General features: G+C 45.0%; 1 protein-coding gene across 2 annotated transcripts in view; it reads left to right on the top strand.

The window, feature by feature from the left end:
* The window catches only part of bbs2 (Bardet-Biedl syndrome 2), a 140,338-nt gene that overhangs the window by 87,250 nt on the left and 35,799 nt on the right, over positions 1-17,289 (top strand). For both annotated transcript variants that reach the window (XM_072518533.1, XM_072518534.1), the window contains 4 exons: positions 2,696-2,840; positions 3,531-3,702; positions 5,127-5,256; positions 8,236-8,367. In XM_072518533.1, coding sequence (XP_072374634.1) covers positions 2,696-2,840; positions 3,531-3,702; positions 5,127-5,256; positions 8,236-8,367 — 579 coding nt within the window. The remainder of the gene's footprint in view (positions 1-2,695; positions 2,841-3,530; positions 3,703-5,126; positions 5,257-8,235; positions 8,368-17,289) is intronic.

Raw genomic sequence — 17,289 nt, 5'->3', positions numbered from 1 at the left:
AAACATTCAATATGTAACATATCAAACTAAAATAACAAAACGGGCAAGCTGCATCAGAAAGAAGGACACCGTAAATCTCAAGCGGTTCCTTTTTCTCGTCATCTGGACACCTCATTGTTCCATTGTAAAAAGAGTCGCAAAGGGGCTAGCCTGGTGGAAGTCAGACTCTGAGTCATCATCTTCTCCGGTTGCCACACTCGTGACTGGAGTAGCTGTGCTAAGGCTGCCTGGGTCGATGTTGGGTCCATCTCATCGTTACGGATGAGTCTGTAGGAATTGTTGTGGTGCCAATGCTTCATGTCTAGGGTGGAGGCGGTGGAGGCAATCCATCGTCATCATGACGCGTTCAGGGGCTTTTACATAAGTGGTCTCGTAGGCGTCCAACGTATCCTGTCGGAGTTGCTGGGATTGGGGCCTGGTGCAGAATTTTAATCGTGTGGCGGTTCCATGAGGTCTGACGTATCCGAGCTATCGCTGTCGGTGCTGATCGAATGAAGGGAGGGCGGAGTCGAAGTGGTGTCCGTGGACGGACTGGACTGTTGAGGGAGGGTCGGAATAGGTCGTCCATGGGCAGGGCGTGTTCGTCTGCCGCTGCGAGTGAGATGTGGTGGGAGTGGTTGCACTATGTGCCATAAACCTTAAGCTGGTTTATGTGAAACCATCCTGACTTGCCATTAGGGTAAGTGATCTTATAAACAAGGGGCTGACTTTGTCTGAAATTGAGTAGGGTCCTACAATTAGGGGGAAAGAAATGAACTGGGGTTGTACAGGGAGAGCATGACTTGCTGTCCTACTGAAAATTCCGTTGGGTGTACCATTTTATCAAAACATGCTTTACTTTGTTTTCTCCGTGTGCCAAGCCTAACAGCTGCGGCGAGCTGGGCTGCTTCAACGTTTTCCAGGATTTGTTGTACAGCTTTCTCATGGGTGAGGGCGGTGACTGTGGGGCTGGCCAAATCAAGCCCTAACAAGTATTCTGTTCCCTTCATGGTCGTCCGGTCATGAGGGTGTGGGGTGTGTATCCTGTCGAAGTCGATCCCGTGTTCCTAATGAACATGAGAGCAAATGGGAGAACTGTGTCCCATGTCGTATTATGCTGCTGTACCATTTTCCTGAGGGTTGTTTTGAGGGTTCGATTCATGCGTTCTACAATTCCGCTTGATTGGGGGTGATAGGCTATATAAGATTTTTGTCGTATGCCGAAAATGTTGAGGACATTTTTCATGACGCGTCCTGTGAAGTGTGAGCCTTGTCTGACTCGATACTACGGGAAGTCCCCATCTTATGAAAATTTGCTGTGTTAGAATCTTGGCTGTCGTTTTAGCCGTGTTCTAGATGGAAAAGCTGCACCCATTTCGTGAAGGTGTCGATCACTACCAACACATGTTTAAAACCATTTTTGTAGGGGACCTATATAATCTATTTGTAGATTCATCCAGGAGCCATTAACAGGGCGGGTGTGACTGAGTTGACCTTTCTTCGCATACCTGTCTGGATTGTCTGGGCGCAAATCAAACAATTCTCAATGTAATGAGTCACATTGGATTTTAAATCGGGCACCTGCAGAGAGGTCTGAGGTGGGCAAGGATTGAATCTATCTCATGGTGTCCATGGATGTCATGGAATTGGCAGATAATCTGGTTTCTATCTTGGGTGGGGACCACATAAATACCGTCTTTTAAAATTATGCCATCGTGTGCTGTTAAAGCGTTTCTGTGCTTCTCATAGTGGGCTGGGAAGTTACCTTTTAAAACCTTCCCTGAGCTTTTCGTTTTCCTTCTATGCCTGGGCTAAATCTTGAATATTGGTCTGTGAGACCTGGACCACGTGTACTGGGACACCCTCGGGGGGGGGGGGATTCCAAAAGTGACCATGTCTGGAACCTGCTTTTGCTAGGGCATCTGCTTTAACGTTACCAGAGGGGGAATAACGATGGTGGCTGCGAACCTTAACGATACCGTATTTACTGCCTTTTGCTGTCTTGAGGATATGCTGGAGTAATGGGGCTGAGGGTAGGGGTTTTCCATCGTCGGAAACAAAACCTCTAGATTCCACATGGGCAGGAACTCAGTTAAGCTATTGCAGACAAAGAGGCTGTCGGAGTATATGCCAGCTGGGGTCGGGAACGAGTCGGGGTGCTGTACAATGTAGGCTACGGCTGCTAATTCGGCTGCCTGCGAACCTAGATGTCCAGGCAATTTCAGTGAGATTTCTTCTAACGCGCGTCCCTGCGTGTCCTCTACATAAATACAACAACCTGTGATTCTTTTACCATTTAAAACTGTGGAGGAGCCATCCACATAAATTCTAAGAGCTGCGTCTGTGGGCTGGGGTCTCTGGCCTTGTGACAATAATAAAGATTATTATTATTATTCCTACTCCTTGTTGACAGTGTACACTGCATCTAATCCATGTTTTACCTGTCTTAGATGTGCTACACGAGACAGTGAAAAATGAACTTTATGCCCCATTGTACCTGGCTAGGGAATGTTTGATAGGGTCATGGCAGGGAGCAATACTCTGCATCAACCCTTTGTTATTCTTGACTTGAGAATTGCAGTGACGTTAAATAGTAACATGAGTGTGGGGACTATAGTGCATAATGACTGGCAAGGATTACTGTGAAATGATGACTGGCGAGCAAGAAATATGGTTACACAGCTAACCAAATGTGTACATGTTGCATTTATGTCAGGTTGCCTCGAGTGTCCTGGGTGGAGAAGGGGATGGACAGATAGGCATTATTCCAGCCAATACACAACTTCAGACAGGCTTATCTGTCAATATAGGCACCGCCAACCAAAGTCCTCATGTGGAGCTGAACATTTCTACATCCAATGGTGAGTCTACCTTGAGACAGTTAAGTACAGAGAGGAAGAAAAGTATCAAAGAACAGGGTGCCTACCTGCTTTTTATTCAGGTTCATAGGTTTTTTTGACTGTTAACTTTACTCATTTTTAAAATTAATTTGTAACTATTTAGTATTGCAATCATCCATCTTTTTGCACATTTGTATTATCAAAACCTTTGAATCTAAATGTTGCTGTCCAGCAAGCTCACTGGCATTATTACCCACCTCTAGTGAATCCATCGTTGGGAACAATAGTTGTATTATTATGGATGGCATTATTTGCCATGTGACTATTTTGAAGAAAAGCATGGGCGTTCTTCCCAGTACTTGACCAACATTTTTCCATCAACCAGCGTAATTTAAAAACAAATAATCTGGTGGCAGATGTGATTTCCCCTTTATTGTTCCATGGAGTGTCAGTTTAGTGGAACATCAATGAGTTTTCAAAAACAACCTGTGCAAATTACTCAAATGTTAATGACCGCCTTGAGCACTATGCACCGGTTTCAAGAAACATCTCCTTCTGTATGCTGTTACCAGTTACTCTCAGAACCTATCTTCTGCATTTGTATCCACTGAGCTATTGGTTATAACTCTGTCTAGTTAACGATTGCCAATCTTCTTCAGATCTGATTGCTGCTCTTTCATTTATAGACTGTGTGTATGTTTTTAATTCTAGATACCATCATTCGGGCTGTGCTTATCTTTGCTGAAGGTATATTTGATGGCGAGTCTCATGTTGTTCATCCCAGTGCACACAATCTCTCCGGGCAGATCCTTGTCCCCATCATTCCACCCAAAGATATTCCAGTAGATCTACACATTAAGGCTTTCGTGGGCTACAGAAATAGGTGAGAGTGGAAGGGGATACTATTGAGCCTTCCATAAATAGCATGATGTGTAAATTACAGATATCTTTATTTGAATACAGCTTATTGAGCCAAACACCATAGTGGTACAAACAGATGGCAGTACCCGATGGTGTGAAATATATAGTGCAATGGGGCGGCACAGTGAATCTGCCTAATGTACTGAGCATGGAGTCTTTGTTACTGTGTTGTGTGTTTTTGAAGGCAAACACCTGGTTAGGTGGATTGGCCCTGCTAAATTTCCCCTTAGTGTCCAATGATGTGCAGGTTAAATGGATTGGCCATGATTAATGCGCAAGGTTACGGGGATAGGGCGGGAGAGTGATCTCGGTCGAGTGCTCCTTTGGAGGGTCAGTCAGACTTGATGGTCTGAAAGGCCTCCGTCTGCACGAGGGATTCTATGGATTCAATGCACTGTAAAGATTCATTATCTCCAATCTATTTGCAAGAGAAATGTGAAGCATGACACACCAACATACTGCCCCATGTTTGAGAGGAAGACATTGGAGGGAGGCTGGCAAATCTGCAACTTGGTAGGTTGTCAGCTTGGTTGACTACCACCTGAGTCAAAAGGATAGAGTTTCAAGATCTTCTTTAGAGTGTCATCACATAGTCCACACTAACAATCCCATATACACTTTGGGAGCTCTATATTGCTGTAAATTCCAAATACTTTACACAAGACATTAAACCAAGGTCCTGTCTACCTGTTCAAGTGCATAAGATATTGTTCATGCCAATGTTTGAAACGACATCAAAAACAAATCATCTCCTCATTTCTCTGCTCCTAGTGCTTACTTGGAGGTAAAGTTATAAGAGACATGAGGAAAGAGTAGTGATTTGGGAGTAAGAAGTGAAGCTACCATGCTCAAAATGGAATGTTCAGTGGGTTGAATGGTCTGATGTTGTTATGTGTAAATTAATTGTGTTTTTTGAGATGTGTGTAGGTGACTAGTGTTTCACAAGATGGAATGTTTAATGCACTTCAAACTACTGCATTGTATGTTGTTGAGATGGGTGAAATGGTGTATATTTTCTCTATTTTAGGTTGAAATCATATACCTGTTCTTATGTCTCTATCCCTTATACTGCAACTCATTGCATTGCTGCCTCACCCAAAGCAGGACAGTCGTTAATGTTCAAATAGTAAACTGGCAAACTGCTCAACATTTCTGTAAAGATGTAAAACACAAAACATTAATTAGTAACATGAGAGAACCAATCACTGTACTGTGAGGAGCAGCTCTGAGAGGCCGGTCAGTGAACCAACATCTGTATGATCTCTTGAATTGTACAGGATTCAACTGAGTATATGTGGCTGTAAAACTATTTTGTTGAACTGGATGAGCGAAGAAAACATGGAGATGTGTGAATGGAAGTGGATGTATTGTGATATTTCTATTTAGCATGCAGTTCCACGTGTTCGAGCTGACAAGGCAGCTGCCTCGATTCTCAATGTATGCCCGACACACTCCAGGGACTGCTTCTGAGCCTCAGAGTTACGTCACCTTCACAGTCAGTGATCGTGTACAGAGGGTGAGTCATAATGCTTCTTGATTGTCACGTGTATCGTATGGTTATTTCATTATTGATCTAGAAACCTAGGTGAAAGGCCAGAGACCAGGGCACTAAAGCTGAATGACATTGAGGTACTTCAGGATGAATAATAATTAAGTGTTGCTCAGCATGTGATCTTTGAATGCTGTCGGAATAGCTAAAACTGGTGAAGTATTGCAAAGCTTTTAAATCCTTGCAAAGAGTGAAATGAAAATGAAATGAAAATCGCTTATTGTCACAAGTAGGCTTCAATGAAGTTACTGTGAAAAGCCCCTAGATGCCACATTCCGGCGCCTGTTCGGGGAGGCTGTTACGGGAATTGAACCGTGCTGCTGGCTTGCCTTGGTCTGCTTTCAAACCCAGCGATTTAGCCCTGTGCTAAACAGCCCCTGTCGGTGTCATCCTCATTGTTGGTCAGCACCTGGGATTCTGTCTGTGGTTGTGGTCAGTGGGTGGGGGACACCAGGACCGCATCACCAGCAGGTCCTGCAAGACAAGACTCATGATTAGACTGGAAGCCGGGGGGGGGGGGGGGGGGGGGGGGGCGGCAGTGGTGTGGAAGAGGGGGAGAGAGTAATGAGCGGAAAACTGAAGTTGAAGATCACTATCATAGTACTCAAGGGAGAGAGTACAAAATGTGTATGGGAAGTGCCCATACCACGGAAACACTCTAATAATGCCTAAGGGGTAGAATTTAAACCTCCCCACCACTAATCCCACCTGCCCCACCTTTCTTCTTTTCCATTCCTTAGTTGTGGCTTTCCGGTATATGCCTTCCCACTTAACAGTCAGACAGACTTTCAATCCGACCAGCTGGGAAGCAGAAAACAGAGAATGAAAATTAGAATGAGGTCCAGCCGTTAAATTCCACAAGACTTCAATGCCACCTGCGTTTCTGGCCTTTCAGGCTGGGATGTGAGTGGTTATAATCCAGGTGATCTGAGATAATGCAGCAAATATAATCTTAATCACTGAGGGTGTGAACAGTGAGGATCTGTAATGGAGCCAAGTTACATACATTAATGTACATTATAAGAATTTGATTAGCTTGAGGGTCAAAGGTTAATGAGAGATCTATTAGGGCACGAGTCCCTGCAATCATTTCATTTCATTTCATCTGATTACACTTTCGATTTGCACTACAATTGCAACGGTTCAAATACTAACCATGTTTAATTACATAGTATTATCATGGAATCATTAAAAAACATGGACATTACGTTCTAGGTACGCGTTAGCAGAGGCACCAAGTATAACACCGTCTATGAGATAAACTCCTTGCTTAGAACATCCTCCTCTTTAATGCTTCAATAACTGTAGATGCCACGGTGAGACGGTACTGTACTATAACCACTGTACCTTCAACATCAGCCTACAACAGTGAGCACACTTCAAAAAGTACTTAATTGACTGTAAAGCACTTTGAGACATCCAGTGATCATGAAAAGTGCAACATAAATGAAAGTCTTTCTTTCTCTAGCAATGTGTGGCCTTCCTTACAACTCAGTAGCACTTTTCACTATAGCCACTGCACATACATTGAATATTTCCTCATTATTAATTTACTCACTATGATCAAGTAATAAGGCTCTGAGGCAGGCTTCCTGTAACTTGTATTTCCAGTAATATCACCTCTCTAAAGCATTTTTTACTGTGATATTTTCTTTCTAACATATTGCTTTTAACAATACTAGATCCAGCAGTGATTCAATGACCAGAGCAGATAAGAGAAGTAAAAATGGGGGAATACCTAGGCAACATGTAATGTTCTATGTTCTAACAGTGATCATAACCTGATCAGGTTTAAAATAAGAATTGAGAGACTTAAATAAGACATTGTAGTAAATTGGGGAAAAACTAATTTTGAGGGAATGAGAATGGATTTGATTTAACAAGGAGATAGAACATCAATGGGAAATGTTTGAAATAGTGATTAGGAAGAGTGAGGTGTGGAGGTTGTATTGGAGAGGCCTGCAAGGAGAAGGAAATACCCATGGGTTCGGGGTGAGGCAGTCCTTGGGGGTGTGGCCCGACAGGATAGAGGTCCAGTGACTCCAAGCAGGCTAACCTACCAGACATGCCCTTCATCTTCCTACTGGCCTCAAAAATGCAGCTGGACCAGAAGTGCACCCTAAGTAGCCAATAATCAGCCACTTGAGGACCTCCAGTGGTGCTGCCTTAGGTTGTAGCTTGCACCGGTAAAATTTCTGATAGCTCAGTGGCAGGTGAGAAGGCCACTCTGAATTTTATGGGCCCACAGCATCTGCAAACTGATGGGGGTCCGTAAAATTCTATCCAATGAAACTGTGCTGCTTTAGTTTCATTCTTCAAAACAGAGATTGGATGACTCAGGTGGCCAAATGATGGACGATAGGTTGGCTGTAACAATGGTGGTTTTACAGTTGTGTGTCAAGAGCTGGTTTATGATGTTTGCCAAGTTGACACTTCCTTTATAGCATATATGAAACAGGCTGATTGTGGTTGCAGGAGGTAGTGACATAGTGGTGTTGTAACTGGGCTAGTAATCCAGAGACCCAGAGTAATGCTCTGGGGACCCAGGTTCGAATGGTGAAATTTGAATTCAATAGAAAATTTGGAATTAGAAGTCTTAACGCTGACCATGAAACAATTGTCAATTTTTATAAAACCCATCTGGTTCACCAATCCCCCTTCGGGAAGGAAATCTGCCACCCTTACCTGGTCTGGCCTTACCTGGTCTGGCCTACATGTGATGCCAGGTCCACAGCAATGTGGTTGACACTGAACTTCCCCCTCAAATGGCTTTGCAAGACACTCAGTTCAAGAGCAATTAGGGATGGGCAACCATTGCTGGCCCAGCAAGCGGTACCCACATCCCATGAATGAATAGAAAAACACATTTGTTCGTAATGTAGAGTGGGCTATCTGAATGTGGTTACTGAGATTACCTCTGTGTCTCGTTTGCTGTCCTCTTTACAGGTTGTGATGTGGATGAATCAAAGCTTCCTTGTACCTGAAGACATTGAATGTCCCAGTATGCCATTGGAAGTCTGCTTCACATCTCTGAGAGATGGTGGACAGCTGAGCATTAAAATGGATACAAATGGAGAGGTAAAATTAATTGACTAAACTGACTTTAAAAAGGGTGATTTTACAAACCAAGCAACAGACCTATAGATGTTCATAGAGCAGAAGGAGGCCACTTAGCCCATCATGTTAATGTATTGCCTTTGCTAGAGTATTCCAAATTAATTCACTGCCTTGCTGTCTTCTTTATAGTTTAATTTTATTATGATCCCAGACCAGACCCTAACAGTGGCTAGAATACTGAACAGAAACCCCAATATTTAATTTTAATTTTATAAGATTGTGAGGATAGGATACCTCGCTCCAGGAGTGATTTCATGCAAAATAGGGATATGATATATGAAACAAACTTTATTACTATCGTGGTATTAAAATATCTTTAACATCACACAATAAAAATAGCTGAAGGGGTCACTTCAACAATGCAGTGACACAGTAACCCTCAACTGTTATCTTTAGTTCCATTCAAACAACTGACCTATCTCAGTACCCAATCCACTTTTAAATACAGTTAGCAGACCCGGGCATACTTGCTTAAGAGTCACAACAAGCAGGATCTCTAGCTGACGTCTTCAGAAACTCTCTTCATGGTTTGACTTTCAGAAACCAAATGAACAATCTCTGCTAAAATGCCTGGTACTCCAGGTCCTCCCATTAGTTACAGCACCTTATTAACTGAACACGAAGGTCCCTAAGTAAATATTCCACAGGGGACCCTCTTAATCCAAACAAAAATCCATTAGCCCAAACCTTTGCGATGCTTTAACTGCACCTGTTGCTCCCTAAATCTTTCAAACCAGGATTCTTTTAAAACATGACTGCAGCAGTCACACACACACACAACCCAGTCTTTTAACCCTTACTGCATCAAATACATATATAATATATCTGAAATTCCTACATTCATCACAGTGTCTGGCGTGGCGGGGGGACATGTTGGAATTTTTGACTCTTGAGAAGGTTAAGTGTGAACTGAGGGGAAGGATGGAGAGGTTCTACAATTCATGGGCGTTATTCATTCTGCACTTTCAAGAATTGGATAACATCGAACATTAGTTGGGGGAAGGGTTGGAGGGAGGGGAACTGTATATGTTAATGGTCACTATGGGTGATTCCTGATTCCTTTTTGTTATTTGTTTATGTTAACTTGTGGTCAGTTGTTTGGGGGTTGGTGGAAGGATGGAATTGTTGTTGTTGATATGGGGATTGACATTATATTCGGTACTGCTTATTGTTTATTGTTGGTGGGTGCAAATTTGGGAGAAAATGTGAAAAAGGAGAAGAAAAATATTTTTAAAAAACATAACAAAAGTGAGCTCCAATCATTGCAACGCACTTCGATGATATTATTCTTAAGCATGCTTTCAAACTCTTTTGTACCTGTACCTTTGTGGATTGAGCCTGTATGGATGTTGCTTAATTAGAGTAGCATTTCCTACATCCACATCATGTATAATTACTTTTGAACTTCCAATTGATTCCCACATTTAGCTCTATGTGACTGTAATAACTTTAAGGTTATTTTGATTTTCCTCCAGAAGGTAACTCGGCATTTATCCCAATTTCTTATCACTTCTTCATTATCCAATCTAACTCGAGGAATGTCAAATTCAGAATCATCAGGGCGGCACGATGGCGCAGTGGGATAGCCCTGCTGCCTCACGGCGCCGAGGTCCCAGGTTCGACTGCGGCTCAGAGTCACTGTCCATGTGGAGTTTGCACATTCTCCCTGTGTTTGCGTGGATTGTGTCCCCACAACCCAAAGAAAGATGTGCAAGATAGATGGATTGGCCACACTAAATTGCCCCTTAATTGGAAAAAAATGAATTGGGTACACTAAATTTATAAAAAAAACAAAATTTAGAATCATCTGCATTTATCTCTTCTCCCTGAGTTACAAGCGGCACAGTGGTAGCACTGCTTCCTCACAGCGCCAAGGACCTGGGTTCAATTCTTGCCTTGGATCACTGTCTATGCGGAGTTTCGACTTTCTCCCCGTGTCTGTGTGGCTTTCCTCCGGGTTCTCCTGTTTCCTCCCACAGTCCAAAGATGTGCAAGTTAGGTGGATTGACCATGCTTAAAAAATTGTCCCTTGGTGTACAAAGATGTGCAGGTTAGGTGAGTTTACGGCAAAAGGGCAGGGAAATGAGCCTAAGTAGCGTTCTCTTTAAAAGGTTGGTGCAGACTTGATGGGTTGAATGGTCTCCTTTTGCATCGCTAGAATTCTATGGTTCCAATCTGTTCTATGGACTAACCCCTCCTTTATCAAAATACCGTTTGAACATATTAACATGACCCACTTGGTGAATTTTCCTTCTATGTGGTGTTCTTATCAAATAATTCACCTCGCTCAATTTGCTTTCAATTTGATAGGGCCCACAAAATCTTGCTTTTAATGGTTCACCTACCATTGGTAACAATACTAACACTTTCTCCCCACTAACTAAACAAAGAATTTTCGATTTCTTTCCCGCCTCTTTTTTCATCACATGCTGTGACAATTTTAAAAGCTTCCTAGCCAACTCACTAGTCCTAGTTAATCTCTTCTTAAAGTTTGACACATAGTCCAACAACGTAGTCCTGAACGCTGACTCACCAATTTCTCGCTGATTAATTTAAGTGGTCCTCTTACCTCTTGACCAAAAATCAATTCAAATGGACTGAATTTAGTTGGTTCATTGGGTGCATCCCTAATTGCAAATAGTACAAATGGAGTTCCTTTATCCCAATCCTCTGGATAATCCTGACTACAGGCCCTCAACGTAGTCTTTAAAATTTTATGCCATCTTTCCTTTTGATTCTGGATGTTTACAGTTAAGTTAAATTGCTTTATTCCTAAGCTGCCCATAACTTCCTTTTGACCCACGGTAAAGAAACACTGAAACGACTACACAATGACATCACCAAGTTTCTTCCCACCATCAGACTCACCATGGACTACTCTCCAGAATTGGTTGCATTTTTGGGCACATGCATCTCCATCAAGGACGGTCACCTCAGCACTATGCTTTATCCAAGTCCACGGATAACCTCACGATGCTCCACTTCTCCAGGTTCTACCCTAAACACATTAAAGAAGCCATCCCCTATGGACAAGCCCTGCGTATACAAAGAATCTGCTCAGACGAGGAGGAACGTAACAGACATCTACAGTCGGTGAAAGACGCCTTCGTAAGAACGGGATATGGCAGTCGACTCATCGATCGACAGTTCCAAGACGGCATAGCAAAAAAACCACAACGACCTGCTCAGAAGACAAACACAGGACACAACTGACAACGTCGTCCAGTACTTCCCCGGAGCGGAGAAACTACGTCATCATCTTCGCAGCCTTCAACACGTCATCAATGAAGACGAACATCTTGCCAAGACCATCCCCACACCCCCACTACTTGCCTTCAAACAACCGCGCAACCTCAAACAGACCATTGTTTGCAGCAAACTACCTAGCCTTCAGAACAGCGACCACGACCCCATATAACCCTGCCATGGCAATGTCTGCAAGAGTGCCAGATCATCAACATGGGTACCATCATTACACGTGAAAACACCTCCCACCAGGTATGCGGTACATACTCGTGCGACTCAGCCAACGTTGTCTACCTCATACGCTGCAGGAAAGGATGTCCCGAGGTGTGGCACATTGCCGAGACCATGCAGACGTTGCGACAACGGATGAACGGCCATCGTGCGACAATCGCCAGGCATGAATGTTCCCTTCCAGTCAGGGAACACTTCAACAGTAAAGGGCATTCTGCCTCTGATCTTTGGTTAAGCGTTCTCCAAGGCGGCCTTCAGGATGTGCGACAATGCAGAATCGCCGAGCAGAAACTGATAGCCAAGTTCCGCACGCATGAGTACAACCACAACTGGGACCTTGGATTCATGTCTCATTACATTCACCCTCCGCCATCTGGCTTGGGTTTATGAAATCCGACCAACTGTCCTGGCTTGAGACAATTCACACCTCTTTAACCTATGATTATCCCTCTCTCCAGTCGCACTGTCTGGACCTGTAAAGACTTAATTATCTGCAAAGACTCGCATTCAGAGTATCATCTTCCATCATTGACTTTGTCACTCAGCTGATGAAGGAGCTGCGCTCCAAAAGCTAATGATTGGAAACAAACCTGTTGGGCATTAACTGGTGTTGTAAGACTTCTTACTGTGCCCACCCCAGTCCAATGCCGGCATCTCCACATCATAACTTCCTTGGATAACTTTGACATAAAATTGGATCCCTGATCTGACTGGATTTCTTTTAGTAGTCCATATCCACTAAAACATTTGGTTAACTCCTCTATAACTCTCTGATCAAACATGGTTTCTGATAATTGAACTTCAGCCTCCCTATTGGTACACCCCGAGTCTCTTCGTCCTGTCTCAATCTGTGGCTTTGTGATCTTGTCACTACACAATCAGGAAGCACCCCTGAATATGCTTCTTGCAACAACTCAGTTGTTTGACTTTCCATCAACTTTTCAACCACAGTAGGCATCACTTCCACCTGTGACCCAGCTGTGTGATTACCCAGGAAAAAGTGTACCCCTGAAAAGGATGATTTTTCTATTATTCCTACCACTAGTTTTCACCGGACTCTCTAACCTTACCTTAAATGGTGGCATACAACTTCTCTCACCACTAATTCCATGTATTCCTACCTTGTCTGGCAATACTCCTGAACTACATATCTCATTATCTCTCACCATTAAAGATTGACTTGCTCCTGTTTCCCTGAAGATCTTAATCTCACCCACTCCACCTCGTACACATGAGTAAACCGTATCCCCATAAATGAAACCTTTAAATAGATCTGACCACCAACAATACGGCTTCATGTATCCAACTGTATGACAATGAAAACATTTAAGTTTTCATATTTCTCTTCCACCACCATAAGTTTCCTTTTTTTTTAAATAATATTTTATTGAAAATTTTTGGTCAACCAACACAGTACATTGTGCATCCTTTACACAATATTGTAACAATACAGATAATAATGACCTTTTTAAATTTAAACAAAAACAACAACAAATAAATAAATATTAAATAACAAAAAATAAAAACTAGCCCTAATTGGCAACTGCCTTGCCTCAGGCCACACACCCCCCCCCCCAAGTCCTGGGCCGCTGCTGCTGCCTTCTTTGTTCTCCCCTATCTATCTTTCCGCAAGATATTCGACGAACGGTTGCCACCGCCTAGTAAACCCTTGAGCCGACCCCCTTAGGACGAACTTAATCCGCTCTAACTTTATGAACCCCGCCATATCATTTATCCAGGTCTCCACCCCCGGGGGCTTGGCTTCTTTCCACATTAGCAATATTCTGCGCCGGGCTACTAGGGACGCAAAGGCCAAAACATCGGCCTCTTTCGCCTCCTGCACTCCCGGCTCTTGTGCAACCCCAAATATAGCCAACCCCCAGCTTGATTCGACCCGGACTCCTACTACTTTCGAAAGCACCTTTGTCACCCCCATCCAAAACCCCTGTAGTGCCGGGCATGACCAAAACATATGGGTATGATTCGCTGGGCTTCTCGAGCACCTCGCACACCTATCCTCCACCCAAAAAAATTTACTGAGCCGTGTTCCAGTCATATGTGCCCTGTGTAATACCTTAAACTGAATCAGGCTTAGCCTGGCGCACGAGGACGACGAGTTTACCCTGTTTAGGGCATCTGCCCACATCCCCTCCTCAATCTCCTCCCCTAGCTCTTCTTCCCATTTCCCTTTTAGTTCGTCCATCATAGTCTCCCCTTCGTCTCTCATTTCCCTATATATATCCGACACCTTACCGTCCCCCACCCATTTCTTTGAGATGACTCTGTCCTGCACCTCTTGTGTCGGGAGCTGCGGGAATTCCCTCACCTGTTGCCTCGCAAAAGCCCTCAATTGCATGTACCTGAATGCATTCCCTTGGGGCAACCCATATTTCTCGGTCAGCGCTCCCAGACTCGCAAACTTCCCATCCACAAATAGATCTTTCAATTGCGTTATACCTGCTCTTTGCCACATTCCATATCCCCCATCCATTCCCCCCGGGGCAAACCTATGGTTGTTTCTTATCGGGGACCCCCCCAGTGCTCCGGTCTTTCCCCTATGTCGTCTCCACTGTCCCCAAATCTTCAGTGTAGCTACCACCACCGGACTCGTGGTATAGTTCCTTGGTGAGAACGGCAATGGGGCTGTCACCATAGCCTGCAGGCTGGTCCCCCTACAGGACGCCCTCTCTAATCTCTTCCACGCCGCTCCTTCCTCCTCTCCCATCCACTTACTCACCATTGAAATATTAGCGGCCCAATAATACTCACTTAGGCTCGGTAGTGCCAGCCCCCCCCTATCCCTACTACGCTGTAAGAATCCCTTCCTCACTCTCGGAGTCTTCCCGGCCCAAACAAAACCCATGATACTCTTTTCTATCCTTTTGAAAAAAGCCTTCGTGATCACCACCGGGAGACACTGAAACACAAAGAGGAATCTCGGGAGGACCACCATCTTAACCGCCTGCACCCTCCCTGCCATTGACAATGCTGCCATATCCCATCTCTTGAAATCTTCCTCCATCTGTTCCACCAACCGCGTCAAATTTAGCCTGTGCAATGTGCCCCAATTCTTAGCTATCTGGATCCCCAGGTAACGAAAGTCTCTTGTTACCTTCCTCAACGGTAGGTCTTCTATTTCTCTACTCTGCTCCCCTGGATGCACCACAAACAGCTCACTCTTCCCCATGTTCAATTTATACCCTGAAAAATCCCCAAACTCCCCAAGTATCCGCATTATTTCTGGCATCCCCTCCGCTGGATCCGCCACATATAGTAGCAGATCATCCGCATATAAAGATACCCGGTGTTCTTCTCCTCCCCTAAGTATTCCCCTCCATCCCTTGGAACCTCTCAGCGCTATCGCCAGGGGCTCAATCGCCAGTGCAAACAGTAATGGGGACAGAGGACATCCCTGCCTTGTCCCTCTATGGAGCCGAAAATATGCCGATCCCCGTCCATTCGTGACCACACTCGCCACTGGGGCCCTATACAACAGCTGCACCCATCTAACATACCCCTCTCCGAACCCAAATCTCCTCAACACCTCCCACAGATAATCCCACTCCACTCTATCAAATGCTTTCTCGGCATCCATCGCCACTACTATCTCCGTTTCACCCTCTGGTGGGGCCATCATCATTACCCCTAACAACCTCCGTATGTTCGTGTTCAGCTGTCTCCCCTTCACAAACCCAGTTTGGTCCTCATGAACCACCCCCGGGACACATTCCTCTATTCTCATTGCCATTACCTTGGCCAAGACCTTGGCATCTACATTGAGGAGGGAGATTGGTCTGTAGGACCCGCATTGTAGCGGATCCTTTTCCTTCTTTAAAAGAAGCGATATCGTTGCTTCTGACATAGTCGGGGGCAGTTGTCCCCTTTCCTTTGCCTCGTTAAAGGTCCTCGTCAGTAGCGGGGCGAGCAAGTCCAAATATTTTCTGTAAAATTCAACTGGGAATCCGTCCGGTCCCGGGGCCTTTCCCGTCTGCATGTTCCTAATTCCTTTCACCACTTCTTCTACCGTGATCTGTGCTCCCAATCCCATCCTTTCCTGCTCTTCCACCTTGGGAATTTCCAGCCGATCCAAAAACTCCATCATTCTCTCCCTCCCATCCGGGGGTTGAGCTTCATACAAATTTTTTATAAAATGTCTTAAACACTTCATTCACTCTCTCCGCTCCCCGCTCCGTCTCTCCATCTTCGTCTCTCACCGCCCCTATTTCCCTCGCTGCTCCCCTTTTCCTCAATTGGTGTGCCAGCAATCTGCTCGCCTTCTCTCCATATTCATACTGTACACCCTGCGCCTTCCTCCATTGTGCCTCTGCAGTGCCTGTGGTCAGCAAGTCAAATTCCACATGCAGCCTTTGCCTTTCCCTATACAGTCCCTCCTCCGGTGCTTCCGCATACTGTCTGTCCACCCTCAAAAGTTCTTGCAACAACCGCTCCCGTTCCTTACTCTCCTGCTTCCCTTTATGTGTCCTTATTGATATCAGCTCCCCCCTAACCACCGCCTTCAACGCCTCCCAGACCACTCCCACCTGAACCTCCCCATTGTCATTGAGTTCCAAGTACTTTTCAATGCATCCCCTCACCCTTAAGCACACCCCCTCATCCGCCATTAGTCCCATGTCCATTCTCCAGGGTGGACGCCCTCTTGTTTCCTCCCCTATCTCCAAGTCTACCCAGTGTGGGGCATGATCCGAAATGGCTATAACCGTATATTCCGTTCCCCTCACCCTCGGGATCAATGCCCTACCCAACACAAAAAAGTCTATGCGTGAATAGACTTTATGGACATAGGAGAAAAACGAGAACTCCTTACTCCTAGGTCTACTGAATCTCCACGGGTCCACCCCTCCCATCTGCTCCATAAAATCCTTAAGCACCTTGGCTGCTGCCGGCCTCCTACCAGTCCTGGACTTCGACCTATCCAGCCTTGGTTCCAACACCGTGTTAAAGACTCCCCCCATTATCAGCTTTCCGGTCTCTAGGTCTGGGATGCGTCCTAGCATTCGCCTCATAAAATTGGCATCGTCCCAATTCGGGGCATACACGTTTACCAACACCACCATCTCTCCCTGTAATTTGCCACTCACCATCACGTATCTGCCCCCGTTATCCGCCACTATAGTCTTTGCCTCGAACATTACCCGCTTCCCCACTAATATAGCCACCCCCCTGTTTTTCGCATCCAGCCCCGAATGGAACACCTGCCCTACCCATCCTTTGCGCAACCCAACCTGATCTATCAGTTTCAGGTGCGTTTCCTGTAACATGGCCACATCTGCTTTAAGTTTCTTAAGGTGTGCGAGTACTCGTGCCCTCTTTATCGGCCCGTTAAGCCCCCTCACGTTCCACGTGATCAGCCGAGTTGGGGGGCTTCCCACGCCCCCCCCCCTTGCC

Source organism: Scyliorhinus torazame, chromosome 10, assembly GCF_047496885.1.
Source record: "Scyliorhinus torazame isolate Kashiwa2021f chromosome 10, sScyTor2.1, whole genome shotgun sequence".
Taxonomy (NCBI): Eukaryota; Metazoa; Chordata; class Chondrichthyes; order Carcharhiniformes; family Scyliorhinidae; genus Scyliorhinus; species Scyliorhinus torazame.
The sequence above is the reverse complement of the archived record's forward strand: the minus strand, read 5'-3'. Positions and strand labels throughout refer to the sequence as shown.